Source organism: Erythrolamprus reginae, chromosome Z (genome assembly GCF_031021105.1).
Source record: "Erythrolamprus reginae isolate rEryReg1 chromosome Z, rEryReg1.hap1, whole genome shotgun sequence".
Lineage (NCBI taxonomy): Eukaryota > Metazoa > Chordata > Lepidosauria > Squamata > Dipsadidae > Erythrolamprus > Erythrolamprus reginae.
In genome coordinates, this window is record NC_091963.1 from 107,976,602 (window position 1) to 107,992,443 (window position 15,842).

At 43.6% G+C, this 15,842-nt stretch overlaps 1 protein-coding gene across 1 annotated transcript in view; it reads left to right on the forward strand.

Moving 5' to 3' along the window:
* Positions 1–13,517, forward strand: part of P3H4 (prolyl 3-hydroxylase family member 4 (inactive)) — a 28,287-nt gene extending 14,770 nt beyond the window's left edge. Inside the window, exons 3-8 of the mRNA XM_070729599.1 lie at positions 2,652–2,823; positions 4,293–4,421; positions 5,442–5,587; positions 9,520–9,603; positions 12,485–12,629; positions 13,129–13,517. Of these exons, the coding sequence (XP_070585700.1) occupies positions 2,652–2,823; positions 4,293–4,421; positions 5,442–5,587; positions 9,520–9,603; positions 12,485–12,629; positions 13,129–13,142 (690 nt within the window). The 3' untranslated portion in view covers positions 13,143–13,517. The remainder of the gene's footprint in view (positions 1–2,651; positions 2,824–4,292; positions 4,422–5,441; positions 5,588–9,519; positions 9,604–12,484; positions 12,630–13,128) is intronic.
* The last annotated feature ends 2,325 nt before the right edge of the window (positions 13,518–15,842 follow it).

The window sequence follows — 15,842 nt, forward strand, 5'->3', positions numbered from 1 at the left end:
CCTGGGGGGCTTCCCAGCACACCCCGAACCCGGGTACGGGGGGGGGTGCTGGGAAGCCCCCCAGGCCGGCTGCGACCTTTTAAAAGAGCTGCGCCGCTTCCCAGCTTTCTCCTGAAGCCGAACGCCAAAGCCGAACTTCCACGTTCGGCTTCGGGAGACAGCTGGGAAGCGGCGCGGCTGTTTTAAAAGGTGACAGCCGGGCTGGGGGGCTTCCCAGCAACCTCCCGAACCGAACCCGGGGTTCAGAAAATTTTTGCCTCTTCTTACGAACTTTGTTCAAGTTACGAACCGGCGTTCGGGAGGCTTCTGGGAAGCCCCGCCGCCCGGCTGTCACCTTTTAAAACAGTCATGCGGCTTCCCAGCAGTCTCCGAACGCCGGTTCGTAACTCGAAAAAAGTTCGTAAGAAGAGGCAAAATTTTTCTGAACCCCGGGTTCGTATCACGAGTTGTTCGTAAGACGAGGGGTTCGTATCTTGAGGTACCACTGTATTTCATGTAAGCATTAAAGTGTAGTGGGGTGTGCAGTGACGATCCATCTTGTCTGGGAATTACCAGCCCGAAGAAATCCTTTCCCATTCACCGCCCCACTCATGGTCTTTCTCGGCGAGCCTGGCCTCCACACCGCTGTGGAGACTGGGCTTGCCGAGAAGGACCATGACTGGGGCATGTCTGGCCGGGCCAAGCAGGGCAGCAGCAGCTGCAGCCGCAAAAGCATCAAAGGGGCCAGGCCTGGTAGCGGCAGGAAGCTCCCTCTTTTTTTCCTGCCTCGATTTCTTCCCGGTGGCAACTCCCGGGTGGGATGGACCGCTGCTGCCGCAACCGCCACACAGAAACCTAGCCATGGGGCTGCTGGGAAAGGTGCCCCATTTAGTCCCAGATTTCTTCCTTCTGGCAGCTCCCCCACGGGACTTAACCAAGCGCCTTTGCCAGCAGCCATGGGGCTCGAGCAGGCAGAGCATCAGGCCCGTCTCCTGGCTGAGCCAGTTCGAAAAGCAGCTCGGAGAGATGGCCGCTGCCCGCCACGCCCACCTGTAGCATTTTTTCCTGCTGGCACCTCTGGGCTGGAACTGACATCCGCCACTGCAGAGGCCAGCAGTAAAAAATACTCCAGGGTGGGCCTGGTGGGTGGGCATGGCGGGGGCGGCCACCTCTCCCAGCTGCTTCTTACACTCACTCAGCTAGGAGACACGCCCAGTGCTCTGCCTGCTCGAGCCGCCTTGGTCCCACTTTGACTGCGGTGGGGCAGCAGGCGTGTCTCCTACCTGAGCCAGGAAACATGCCGGGCGGCTCGAGTCTCCTCTCCAAACGGCCCCAGCAGCGGCAGAGGCACCTCACGCCTGCTGAATGAGCGCTGCGCTCTATGGCCCCACCTAGAAGTAGGTGCTGTTGCTGCTGGCTGGAGTGGCGAGATTTGGTTTTTGCATATGTGCAGAAACTAATTCTTGCATGTACGGCATGTGAATGGCACATGGCAATGGAGATGCGCACGCAACTTATTTTCGCCAGTGGAACGGCATTCCACCCCATCCTGGCAGCAGCCCGCCTCTGCCTTTCCCCCACACACATGCGTGCAGACTTCCCCTCTACCCCCTGTGATTCCCCCCCACCCGCCCTCCCGTGAATGTCTGCACAATCCCCCCACCCTGCTTTGGGCTAGCAGACCTCCCTGCAGCCTCCTGGGACCAAAAATTTGCCATAGGGGGGCACCGCAGACTCCCATGCCCTGTTTTTGGCCTCGCAGGCCTCCCTGCAGCCTCCTGGACCAAAAACGGGCTGCAGTGGAGCACCTCTCCCTGCCTTCTACCCATTTATGCACAATCCCCTCTGTGCATGTGTGTGCACCGCGCTCATGTATCCCGCCCACTGCACATGTGTAGCGGATACCCCAAAATCAGCTGGTCACTGGGAGGCACATGCACATGCGTGGTGGAATTGAGCTGGGCAACCGGTCACATGTATGCAGTGAGGGCTCAGCATGCCACCCGAGGCATGCATGCCATGGGTTCATCATCACTGGTATAGGAGCTGGAGAATCTTCTTCTTCAGTATATACAGTTCTCTGAAGTATTTTGGAATTCAGTATGAAGGTTGTATCAATCACCAAACAAAATCAATAAAAACCTGATAAGGCCAGTGAGTTTTGAACATGAAACAAACTGATATTGGACAATTGCACTTTAATGCTCTTTCTTGTATGTTTTTAATTTCCGCTACATGTATGAAAAAAGTCATTTCAGAAATCTTTGTTTGCTAAATTGATGTCCTCCACTATATATCAGTCTTCCTCAACTTGATATCCTACAGAAGAGCTGGAATTGCAACTCCAGTTGTAGCACAAGGTACCAAGTTAGGAATGCTGCTCTAAATATTCAAGGATGAATTAATTAGAACTTATAGTGATCAGTGGGAGGGACTAGGGAATGTCCATTACTGGCTTTTTGAGGTCTTCTGATTATCCATATGGCCCATGAGGGGACCTTGTGTAGCCTGCTAGTATATTTTTAAAAAATTAATACATTGACTTTCTTGAGTCAAATTAAGAAATGCAGGAACTAGAAAGGGGGAAATTATTAATCTAAATTTAAGAAGATTAAAAACCTAAATAAAAACAAAATATACTCACCCTGTTAATTTCTATTTATTCTTTGCAGACGGTTTTTGTCAGAGCAGTGAAGCTTTACAATAGTGGAGATTTTAGGAGTAGCATTGCTGACATGGAGCATGCACTGTCCAAATACTATGAGGCCTATGAAAATTGCCTAGCTGGCTGCGAGGGTAGCTATGAGGTCTCTGAATTTAAAGATTTCTATCCAGCCATAGCAGGTAAGGGCACCAGGGGGAGATCAGCCATTATGCATATACAGTAGTATACTGATCCACTGTCCATTTTCTTGCTGGTGTAAAGTTCGAAATGTCAATTATGCAACGTGTATATAATTATTTCTCCTCATTTTTAATTGGTTTTGGGTGGAGCAAGGACTGCAGGATTTAGTATGGAGTGTAAAAGATACTACAGAATTACTTCAAGCACTATAAGTTCATTTGGATACAGAGCTGTTCTGATACAGTGATATACATTTTAAAATTCTGCACTGTTTGTTTTGACCTTTGTAATCAGATCTGCAAAATCTCCAGTAACATCTTATCCCACCTCACCTGTTGCTTTTTCAGAGAGATACTTCTGAAATACTAACTCTCCCTTACCGAGCCCTAGCATCTTTTTCTGTAAATAAATGCAGCCCTGTGTTCACTTCCAAAACAAAAGCCCTCATCAACTGTGTAAAAGAGAACATCCAATTGCATTGACTGATAGAAAATGGGATAACTTCATAATGGCAATTAATTTTGTGCAAAGGTATAAATAATATAAAAAGAAAGTGGTTGTTTAGGCCATCTAGATTAAATGTAAACGTTAGGAAAGGTAAAGCCAAATTCAAAAATGTATAAAAAATTTGGAAATACAGTGTTCCCTCAATTTTCGCGGGTTCGAACTTCACAAATAGCCTACACCACGGTTTTTCAAACAATATTAATTAAAAAATACTTCACGGGTTTTTTTCTATACCACAGTTTTTCCTGGCCGATGATGTCATACGTCATTGCCAAACATAATTTTTGCAAATAAATAAAAATAATAATTTTTGCAAATAAATAAAAATAATAATTTTTGCAAATAAATAAAAATAATAATTTTTGCAAATAAATAAAAATAATAATTTTTGCAAATAAAAATAATAATTTTTGCAAATAAATAAAAATAATAATTTTGCAAATAAATAAAAATAATAATTTTTGCAAATAAATAAAAAATAATTATTATTGTTAATAAATAATTATGTTTACAAATATCAGGATCAAGAAGTGTCTTATTCAATGGTGAGCACCAGTAATAATGGTGAGTAAATGGTTGTTAAGGGAATGGGAAATGGTAATTTACGGGTTTAAAGTGTTAAGGGATAGTTTGTGATACTATCCATAGCCAAAAATGGCGTATTTATTTCCGCATCTCTACTTCACGGAAATTCAACTTTCGTGGGCGGTCTCGGAACGCATCCACTGCGAAAATCGAGGGAACACTGTACTGGAAATAAGTATAGAGAGACAAAATTGTTAGGAAGGCTAATAAGAAATTACAGCTGCTTGTATATGGAGGCCTTATTGAATATGCTGATCTATGAACCTGCATAAATAGGAATAGAGTTAGGTTGCAAATGCTGTTTTTCCAAGTGATGATGGATTAGTGGCTTACCTTTTTTTTTAAAAAAAATCTTTATTTCTTTTTATCTCCCCAGATCGTTTTGGTTTTGTCCTGCAATGTAAAGTAGATTGTGAAGATGACCTGACCCCAAATGTTGGTGGCTATTTTGTAGAGAAATTTGTGGCCACGATGTATCACTATCTTCAGTTTGCATATTACAAATGTGAGTTCTTGATTTGATTTGGGAGCCTTGATTCAAGGAGTGGGTAGGATTTGAAATATTGCCATCTTGTGGAGGCATTAGGTCAAAATCTACTGGTTTGAGATAAGATGAACCAGTAGATATTTTTCCATTTTTCTTCTTTGCCTTCTATCCCCCATTAGAATAATTTCCTTTAAAAAAAAACAAATTGAATGAGATAATGTTGCCTGTAGCAAGAACAAAAAATCTGGTGTTTGGAAAAGTCAGATTGCTTTTCCATCTGGCCTCATCTATGCTACCTGACAATGACACTTCAAAGTTTAAAACTTGAGTTTTCTAGCTGTGCTTAAGACAAGACCTGCATCTTTCAGTTTGTAAAAAATGGTTCCCTGAGTGAACTACAGTCTCCTTTCTAAGTTCAAAGCTCTGGATGGCCAGAACTCCTTTCTAAGTTCAAAGCTCTGGATGATCTCTGTGGCGGCCCCGACCCTTTGGAATCAACTCCCCCCAGATATCAGAGTTGCCCCCACCCTCCTAGCCTTTCGTAAGCTCCTTAAAACCCACCTCTGTCGTCAGGCATGGGGGAATTGACATGTTCCTTCCCCCCTAGGCTTATAAAATTTATGTATGGTATGCTAGTGTGTATGATTGGTTTTAACTTGTGGTGTTTTAAAATTAATTTAAATATTGGATTTGTTTACATTGTATGGCGATTGCTGTGAGCCGCCCCAAGTCTGCGGAGAGGGGCGGCATACAAATCTGATTAATAAATAAATAAATAATAAATAAATAAATAATAAACCTGGAAATACAGAGACATTTTTTTTTCTTCTCTTTCAAGAAAGTGCAGCATTTTTAAAAAGTATGTTCTGATTAAAATTTGATAAGGCCAGTATTAATATTATTTTCAGGCCATATTTATAAAGACATGCTGTTTTAGTGAGAGACTATTTTTCCTGATTTTTTTCCCCTTCCTTCCTTATTTTTCATGAGCTTAGGATGTGTCTCTTCTGCTAATTTTGTATGTTATTCTTTGCACAGTGAACGATATTAAGAATGCAGTACAGAGCGTAGCTAGCTACATGCTCTTTGACCCTGGAGATGAAGTCATGCAGCAAAACCTGGTTTATTATCGTTTTTATCGTGAACGTTGGCATCTGGAAGAGGAGGACTTCAACCCACGACCAGTACGAACAAAAACTGTGGTTGGGATAAGAATTACTGTTTTGCTTTGGAGCACTGATATACACTGCTCAAAAAAAATATAAATAAAGGGAACACTTAAACAACACAATATAACTCCAAGTAAATCAAACTTCTGTGAAATCAAACTCTCCACTTAGTAAGCAACACTGACTGACAATCAATTTCGCATGCTGTTGTGCACATTCAACTTTGTACAGAACAAAGTATTCAATGAGAATATTTCATTCATTCAGATCTAGGATGTGTTATTTGAGTGTTCCCTTTATTTATTTTTGAGCAGTATATTTTGGATGCAGTATTATGGGACTCTACAGCAGTGTTTTTCAACCAGTGTGCCACGGCACACTAGTGTGCCGTGAGACATTGTCAGGTGTGCCGCGAAGCTCAGAGAGAGAAAGAAAGCAAGAGAGAGAGAGAGAAAGAGAAAGAAAGCAAGAGAGAGAGAGAAAGAAAGAGAGAGAGAGAGAACAAGAGACAGAAAGAAAGCAAGAGAGAGAGAGAGAAAGAAAGCAAGAGAGAGAGAAAAAAAAGGGAAGGAAGGAGAGAGAGAAAGACATAGAGGGAGGTAGGGAGGGAGAGAGAGCAAAAAAGAGAGGAAGGAAGGAAGAGAAAGAAAGGGATGGAGAGAGAGAAAGAAAGAGGAAGGAAGGGAGAGAAAGAGGGAGAGAGAAATAGAGCGAAAGGGAGGAAGAGAGATAATTTTTTTGTCCAAACCTTTTTTAGCCCTCCCCGCCCCGCTCAATGTGCCCCAGGGTTTCGTAAATGTAAAAAATATGCCGCGGCTCAAAAAAGGTTGAAAATCACTGCTCTACAGCATCCTAGGGACAATGTGATTGTCTAGATCAGTGTTTTTCAACCAGTGTGTGTGCCGCGAGACATGGTCAGGTGTGCCGCGAAGCTCAGCTTCTGAGACCGGAAGCCGAGCTTCATTCTTTGTGCCTCCTTTTTCGCGCCTTCCTTCTTCGTGGCAGATGAGCTTTGGGGCCCAGCGGGAGAGTGCCGGCAGCAGTGGCTTCAGACAGTAGCCGGGGGTGGCTGCTGCGAGCGGGAGCTCCAGGTCAAAGGCACCAGCACCGCCCCCGCCAGGGAAGCTGGAGCTTCCCTGGCGGGGGCGGCGACAAATATCCTTTGAAAGAGAGAGGTAGCAAGAGAGACAGAGAGAGAGAAAGAAAGAGATAGTAAGAGAGACAGAGAAAGAGAGAAAGAAAGCAAGAGAGACAGAGAGAAAGCAAGAGAGAGAGCAAAAGAGGGGGGAAGGAGGGAGAGAGAAAGACATAGAGGGAGGGAAGGAGGGAGAGAGAAAGAGCAAAAAAGAGAGGAAGAAAGAAAGAGGGATGGAGAGAGAGAGAGAAAGAGGGAGAAAGGAAGAGAGAGAAAGAGGGAGGGAGAGAGAAATAGAGCGAAAGGGAGGAAGAGATATATTTTTTTGTCCAAACTTTTCTTTACCCCCCCCCCCCCCTCCTCAATGTTCCCCAGGATTTTGAAAATGTGAATAATGTGCCGCGGCTCAAAAAAGGTTGGGAAACACTATTCTAGATTCCCCTTGATTGTCAAAGTCAGAACTCCAAACTCAGAGGGGGGGGGGAATATCCCCTCCCTCCTGAATTTGTAACATTAGCTTTCATAACTAGTTGAGAATCTGGACAAGGAATACAGTGGGGGCTGATGGGGATGAGAGATTGAAGCATTGGGAGTCTGCAGAAATGTTGGAAGGTCACAGAAATGCTACAGGTCACATTTTCTACTTTCTGATAGGGGTGAGGGCGCTTGATGTCTTTGTTCCTCTGGCATAAAGCAAAGTAGATTGTTCACTATGATTTAGAGCAGTGGTTCTCAACTTGGGGGTCGGGAGTTGGGGCCCCTTTGGGGATTGAACAACCGTTTCATAGGGGTCACTTAAGACCATGAGAAAAGACAGGTTTCCCATGTTGTTAGGAACTAAAGCTTCTATTCTGGCGCCTTGGAGCATATTTTTACAATCCGACCAATCAGGCACTTACAATAGGGGTGGCCCTCTGACCTTCCTGCCAATCAGCTTAAAGCTCTGTTGGGAGAATTGGCGCTACACTTATGGTTGGGAGCAATGTTCCCTCTAATTTTTTTTCGGTGTGGGCGGAAAAGTATAGTGTCTGAGCGACAGTCTCTTTGGGACTGGGCGGCATAGAAGTATGTATGTATGTATGTATGTATGTATGTATGTATGTATGTATGTATGTATGTATAAATAAATAAATAAATAAATAAATAAGAAAAAATTCCCTTCTTTTTTTATTTAAAAAAATTAATAATAAAACAAAACCAAAATCTATTACTATTATTACTATCTTCTCCTCTTTTTCCATCCCTGTCTCCTCCCCCCTTGTGTGTGTGTGTGTGTGTGTGTGTGTGTGTGTGTGAACTCTTGAACCATTTCCAATAACAGGTGAGCTATTGGAAATGGTTCAAGAGTTCACACACACACACAAACAAATGGCTGGGGTTTTTTTTCTCTGTTATTATTTGGGTGCTTTTTACCATATGCTTTAAATCAGGAGTCATTTCTCTTTCTTTCTCTCTTCCCCTCTTGCTCTCTCTCTTTTTTTCTCACTTTCTCTCTCCCTCTCTTTCCATCTCCCCCTCTTTTTCTCTCTCTCTTTCTCTCTCTCTCGTTTTCTTTCTCTCTTTCTATTGCTTTCTTTCCCTCTCTTTTCTTTCTTTCTTTCTATCTCTCTTGCTTTCTTTCTCTTCTCTCTCTTGCTATCTCTCTTCCCCCTTTCTCTCTCTCTCTCTTTCTCACTCACTTTCTCTCTCCCTCTCTCTCTGTCAGCGAGGGGCCTGCGAGAGCGCTTTCTCCGAGCGCTTCGGGAACACCTGCCCTGCCTCTACTGCAGTCCCCTTGCTGAAAGTCCGGGACGAAAGCGCTCCCAGCAAAGGGGCTGCGAGAGGGGAGGGGCGGGCATTCCTGAAGCGCACGGAGAAAGCCCTCTCTCGCAGTCCCCTGGCTGGGAGCGCTTTTGTCCCAAGAAGCCGCAGCCGCCCACCACCACCGCAAAAGTCACACCCCAAGGCAGGAGGCGGCGGAGGAGGAGAGGGGGCGGGCAGGTGGCAGGGCCGAGAGGCCAGGGGCGCGAGGGGCCCGGAGGCACCGTGGGGAGGCAGGGGCGGCCGCGGCTCCCTTTCCTCCTACTGCCGCCACCTCCCCACCCCCCCGCAGGCTGGCAGGGAGATGGGGAGCGCGCGCCCGTGGAAAAGGGTGCGTGGGGGGTATTTTGGGGGGCACGCGTGCGCACGCATGCAGCTTACGGGGAACGCTGGTTTGGAGTCACCACAACATGAGGAACTGTATTAAGGGGTCGAGACATTAGAAAGGTCGAGAATCACTGCTTTAGAGTAACCATTTTGGATCATTTTTGTATAGTGCTATAGTTGTCTTTGGTTCTGATTAATAAACAAGGCCCAAGGGAAGCAAGGATAACAGAGGATGGAAGTGTGTAAAAACAGTTTGATTGACTGATTGATTGATTGATTAATTGTATTTATATGCCGTCCCTCTCCGAAGACTTGGAGGATTACTTGATTATCACTTAAGAGGGAAGAAGATCCACAGTTTCATCTTGAAATTTGAGATAAACAGAAAAATTATACTGATATTACAGTAACTGACAGCGAACTCGATCTGCCAAGGCCTCTGATTCTTTGTTTAATATTGATACCGATGTAATATCCAAATGGAAACTTTGTCAGGAAGGGTGCATGTTAGATGCATTACTAACTATTCAATTACTTTTTCCTTCCCATGCAATTAACCTTAATGCTCTTTGGAGCTTTACAACTCGAAGTGCCCAAGCCCTCTAACTGTATTGTACAAAGTACAAACACTCTTTATTGTTCTCTCACTTGTTCTGGCTGATTGCTTCCTCTCTGATATTCTCAGGAAGCCTTGCGTTATCATAACTGGACATCCACACAGAAGAAACTCTTGGAGTTTGCCAGGCAATACCTCCAGCCAGATGATGAGGTGAGAAAAAGGTAGAAAAATGTGATAAATTGAGAGCTAGCTTTTGTTTCCTTTAGTCCAGCTTTTCCCCATTAATTTAATTTGAGGATGGCATGTACTAGATTAATCTGGAAGACAAAAGGGAATTGTTTAATTTTCAGCTTTCTCATCTGAAATAAAAATAATTTTTAGCTCCCTAAGGATTGCCATCAGGATTTTAGAAACATAGAAAATAGAAGATTAACGGCAGAAAAAGACCTCGTGGTCCATCTAGTCTGCCCTTATACTATTTCCTGTATTTTATCTTAGGATGGATTTATCCCAGGCAAGTTTAAATTCAGTTACTGTGGATTTACCAACCACATCTGCTGGAAGTTTGTTCCAAGCATCTACTACTCTTTTAGTAAAATAATATTTTCTCACCTTACTTCTGATCTTTTCAACTAACCTCAGATCGTGGCCCCTTGTTCCTGTGTTCACTTCCATAGAAACATAGAAGATTGACGGCAGAAAAAGACCTCATGGTCCATCTAGTCTGCCCTTATACTATTTCTTGTATTTTATCTAAGGATGGATATATGTTTATTCCAGGCATGTTTAAATTCAGTTATTGTGGATTTACCAACCATGTCTGCTGGAAGTTTGTTCCAAGCATCTACTACTCTTTCAGTAAAATAGTATTTTCTCCCATTGCTTCTGATCTTTCCCCCAACTAACCTCAGAATGTGCCCCCTTGTTCTTGTGTTCACTCTCCTACGGAAAACACTTCCCCCCTGAACCTTATTTAATCCTTTAACATATTTAAATGTTTCGATCATATCCCCCCTTTCCCTTCTGTCCTCCAGACCAGTGATTTTCAACCTTTTTTTGAGCCGTGGCACATTTTTTACATTTACAAATTCCTGGGGCACACCAACAACAAAAATGACACAAAATGACAGTCTAACGCAGTACATAGTTAATAATATAGTTTCTAAATGTATTTATACTCACTTCGTGTGAAACCTGGGCCTGTTTCAATGAACACAAAAGGGATATCCTGGCAGGAATGGTAATTTGGGGACTCATGTTTAATTTCCCCACGGCACAACTGACTATGTCTCACGGCACACTAGTTGAATAACACTGCTCCAGACTATACAAATTGAGTTCATTAAGTCGATTGAATTCATTAAGTCATTTTAAGCTTTTACCAGGCATTACCTATAGCACTGTTAGAGTAGAATAACAGAGTTGGAAGGGACCTGGAAGGCCTCCTAGTTCAGCCCCCTACTTAGGCAGGAAATCTTATACCAGTGATGGCTAACTTTTTCTGGACCAAGTGCCCAAAGCATGCATGCACAGGTGCACAGGTGCCCAAATGCACGTGTGCACAACCCCCCAAAATGCAATGCATATGTGGCCCCATGCATGTATGCACCCCTGCATGTGCACTGACCTTGTGCGTGTGCACATGCCACCGCATGTGTACCATCCTGTGCATGTGTAATGCCCCACATACATGCGCTCCTCCATGCACATGCCACCTGCATGTACCCTTCCCTCTGAATGTCCTATCGATGCATGCGCCCCCCCATGTACCCCACCACATGGCTCCCTCCACCTGCGTAGGCAGGGCAGAAACCCTAAGACCAGCCAGTCAGCGGGAGATGAACATGCACGGCAGAGCTGAGCTGGGGCAACAGCTCGCACTTGTTCCAAAGGTTCGCCATCACAGCCTCATAGCATTTCAGACAAATGGTTATCCAATCCCTTCTTTAAAACTTCCAGTGTTGGAGCATTCACAGCCTCTGGAGGCAAGCTGTTCCACTGATTAACTGCTCTGCCAGGAAATGTCTCCTTAGTTGTTGTTATGCCGTAAGTCCAAAGGAGAAATTCAAACACAAATGTTTGTAAAGTAAACCAAGTTGGTTTATGAAAAGGAAAATACTGTCCAAAATGCACTTTTAATCAGCCAAAGTGCTCTCCCACACACAACAAGCCTTGAATGCTTTGAAAAACATAAAACAAAAGCAAAGCAAATAAAAAGCAGCTGTGAAGACGTACGTCACAGCCACACACACCCTTCAAGAGTCCTCAGGCTTAAACAGTTCTAAGTTGCTCCTCTCCTTGTTTAATTTCCACCCATTGCTTCTTGTTCTACTCCCTGGTGCTTTGGAGAATAAGTTGACTCCCTCTTCTTTGTGGAAATCCCTGAGATATTGGAACACTGCTATCATGTCTCCCATGGTCCTTCTTTTCATTAAACTAGCCATGCCTAGTTCCTGCAACTGTTCTTTGTATGTTTTAGCCTCTAATCATCTTTTTTGCTCTTCTCTTACTCTTTCGTCTTGTTTTTAGGAATAAAGCCTAGAAAAATGTTTTTTTAATAACAATACCAAATAATATACCAAATAGTTCATCTGCAGAAGACAGAACAGTCTAGGTCAATGATGGCAAACCTTTTTTTCCTTGGGTGCCCAAAAAGCGTGCATGCTTGCTATCGTACATGTGTGAGTACCCACACCTATAATTCAATGCCTGAAGAGAGCGAAAACAGCTTCTCCTGGAGACCCTATGGAGATGGGAAACAGTCTGTTTCCAAACTTCTGGTGGGCCCATTAGGCTCGTGTTTTGCCCTCCTAAGGCACCAAAGGCTTTCCTGGAGCTGGGGGAGGGTAAAAACACCCTCCCCCATACCTCTGGAGGCGCTCTGGAAGCAAAAAACGCTCTCCCAGAGTCTCTGTGTCAGCCAAAAATCAACTGGCCAGCACAAACATGTACGTTGGAGCTAAGGCAACGGCTCGTGTGCCAGCAGATATGGCTCCGCGTGCCACCTATGGCAGCTGTGCCCTAGGTTCGCCATCACTGGTCTAGGTTCTCGATTGCTTTGTTTCTGACTAGTTCTTATATCCTGCTTTAGGGAGAGGTGGATAAAGAGGTTGATGGGGTAAAAAAACCTGCATTGCCATCTGATGCTGAGTTTGAAGACATTGGTGACTATGAAGAGGGGTTTTTGTCTGAATGGTGGCAGGAGCCCAGATCAAAAGGAGACAAAGATGATGAAGGTAATTGAAAACAAAACTGAAGGATTAATTGTTCACCTTCCATTGGTTGTTCTTGCATGTATCTCTGAGTTCCATTGGGACTGGGCGGCATAGAAGTCGAATGAATGAATGAATGAATGAATGAATGAATGAATGAATGAATGAATGAATGAATGAATAAATAAATAAATAAATAAATAATGAATCTCTTACATTGAGTTTTCATCATTATTTGCTGTCTCCTTTCCCCTGCATGTCTGTCTTTAGTTTGCTTATATTGAAGTGTATCTCTGACCTTTTGGTTGCTAGAGCTCTGTTCAACCTTTTCAACTATGCACTCTTGTCTTCTTCCTCTTCATTACAATGTTCTGTAGTTTGCAATTATTGTGAATGTTGCATGGATCCTGCAGGAGGCAGCAGTGAGCAAATGGATTTTCGCCCCCTTGATTTTCTTAGTAGTGGCAGAGACATCCACTACTATAGAAAGGCTGCAATAATCTCCTTTGTTCTTTGTTCACAGAGAGACTTGAGTGAGGAATATGATTCCTGTAGCATCTGCAGGTAAAGGGGAGGCATTGTTGCTTTCTTGGACCTACCAAAGAAGTCTTCGGAGAGGGGCGGCATACAAATCTAATAAATAATAATAATAATAAAAGAAGACTTGGAACTGGCAAGATTAAATTTGACAGCATTCCAACACGTTCTGTGCCTTTTGAACCTCACATTACTATCTCCAAAGACTGGGAAAGTTTCACCAGCACAATCTCTATGCAGAATATTTAGATCTACTTTCTCTCCTGCAAATGGATTAGAAAAGCAAGAACAGCTCTGAGCTAAACCAGGAAACTCATTTCTAAAAAAATACTGTGAATGGGCTTAGAATAAAAATATCTCAACAAAAGGACAAAACTGAAGGCAATGCTGCATTTATTTCTGGTTTTATATATTCTGCTTTGTGACCTCATATACATTCGGAACCAAAGTTCTTACCCATCTATGAAAGGTAGTATGTGCATAACTGGATTTTCCATATTCAGATTTATTAAATGCTCTGTTTGCCCAAAGGGAGGACAACTTCCCTTCCCAATAATTAACTTTTAAGTGTGTGTATAACAGAGAAGTTATAATCTATCTGCAGTGTCATGGATTCTTTTAACTATATTCAGTTTAGTGGCTACAAACACAAAAGGCTCAATAACAATATAGATCTTTAGACCAGTGATTTTCAACCTTTTTTGAGCCATGGCACATTTTTTACATTTACGAAACCCTGGGGCACATTGAAGGGGGGGGGGGGGGGACTAAAAAAAGTTTGGACAAAAAAATTCTCTCTCTCTTCCTTTCACTCTATTTCTCTCTCCCTCCCTCTTTCTCTCGCTTCCTCCTTCTTTATCTCTCTTTCCATCCCTCTTTCTCTTCCTTCCTTCCCCTCTTTTTTGCTGTCTTTCTCTCTCCTTCCCTCCCTCTCTTTCTCTCTCTTGCTTTCTTTTTCTTGTTCTCTTTCTCTCTCTTGCTTTCTTTCTCTCTCTTTCTCTCGTCTTCTTTCTCTCTCTCTCTCTCTCTCTCTCTCTCTCTTTCTTTCTTTCTCTCTCTGAGCTTCACGGCACACCTGACCATGTCTCGCGGCACACTAGTGTGCCGCGGCACACTGGTTGAAAAACACTGCCTTAGACAACACAAACGAACATTCACACTATTACTACTCACCATTAGTCCATTCTCCAGTGCTACTCCTACTACTGCTATTCCAACTCTATTCCTTGTGAGTATTGCTAGAGAGAGCTGTCTTTCTAGCTGCTTCATTCTCACACATCACCACATGCCTTCTTTCCTGTTCACTTCCCCAAATACCATCACCTGCACCCAATTCCTCTCAGGAGAGTTTTTATAGTGTTTCTGTACTGGCTGGTGAGAGGCCTTAGGGGTTAAATCCTCCTGATTCAGGCGAGTAGGTAGCGGTTGTGGCGGCTGGTTTGGAGAACAGGGTTGGCTGCATGAGGCTCCACCCACTTGCCCTGACATCACTTCCTGCTTTTTAAAAAAAAATTGTTAAGGCCTTTTTTGTCTACCAGTTCAAAAAAAAGAAAGAAGGAAAGAAAGAAAGAAAGAGAGAAGAGAGGGAGGGAGAGGGAAGGGAAGAGAGAAAAAAATAGGAAGAGAGATGTTAGAAGGAAAAAATCAGGACTCGCTTTCCAGCTGCGAGATTGCTTGGCAAAGAAGAAAAACAAATGCTGTCGCTTTAAATCAGGAATCTCCAAAATTAGCCATATATTAGCTGAGGAATTCTAGGAGTTGAAGTCCACAAGTCTTAATGTTGCAAACTTTGGAGACTCCTGCTTTAAAATTGAAAAGCCTCTAGAAGCTGCACAGAAAGAGGTTTTTAATTGCAGAAGTGAAGTGACATTCAGCAGTGGATAAAAGGCAGGATTCTTATGTGGTTCTATGTTTTTCACCTTTTGGGGTTTGTGCAATATGGGCTTTGTATTTCCAAAAGGGTTTGGGTCAGGGGTGAAATGCTCCCGGTCGTTCGTACCTGTCGTCCATTGGAGAGCTGGTCGCAAAGTCCGTCCAAATGCCACCATTTGGGTTATTTTACCCTCTGCACATGCGCAAAGAGTTCTGTGCATGTGCAAAGGCTAAAAGGACCCAAATGGCTTCAGGGCAGGTGGGCGGAGCCTCGCAGTCCCTTCGTGACCAGCTCTCTGATGACTGACAGGCACGAGCGAACCGGGAGCATTTCACCCCTGGTATGGATAGAATAGAATAGAATAGAATTTTTATTGGCCAAGTGTAATTGGACACACAAGGAATTTGTCTTGGTGCATATGCTCTCAGCGTACATAAAATAAAATATACATTTGTCAAGAATCATGTGGTACAACACTTAATAATTGTCATAGGGGTCAAATAAGCAATGAAGAAGCAATATTAATAAAAATCTTAGGATATAAGCAACAAGTTACAGTCATACAGTCAGCATGGGAGGAAATGGGTGATAGGAATGATGAGAAAAACTAGTAGAATAGAAGTGCAGATTTAGTAGAAAGTCTGACAGTGTTGAGGGAATTATTTGTTTAGTAGAGTGATGGCGTTCGGAAAAAAACTGTTCTTGTGTCTAGTTGTCTTGGTGTGCAGTGCTCTGTAGCGACGTTTTGAGGGTAGGAGTTGAAACAATTTGTGTCCAGGATGCAAGGGGTCAGTAAATATTTTCCCCGCCCTCTTTTTGACTCGTGC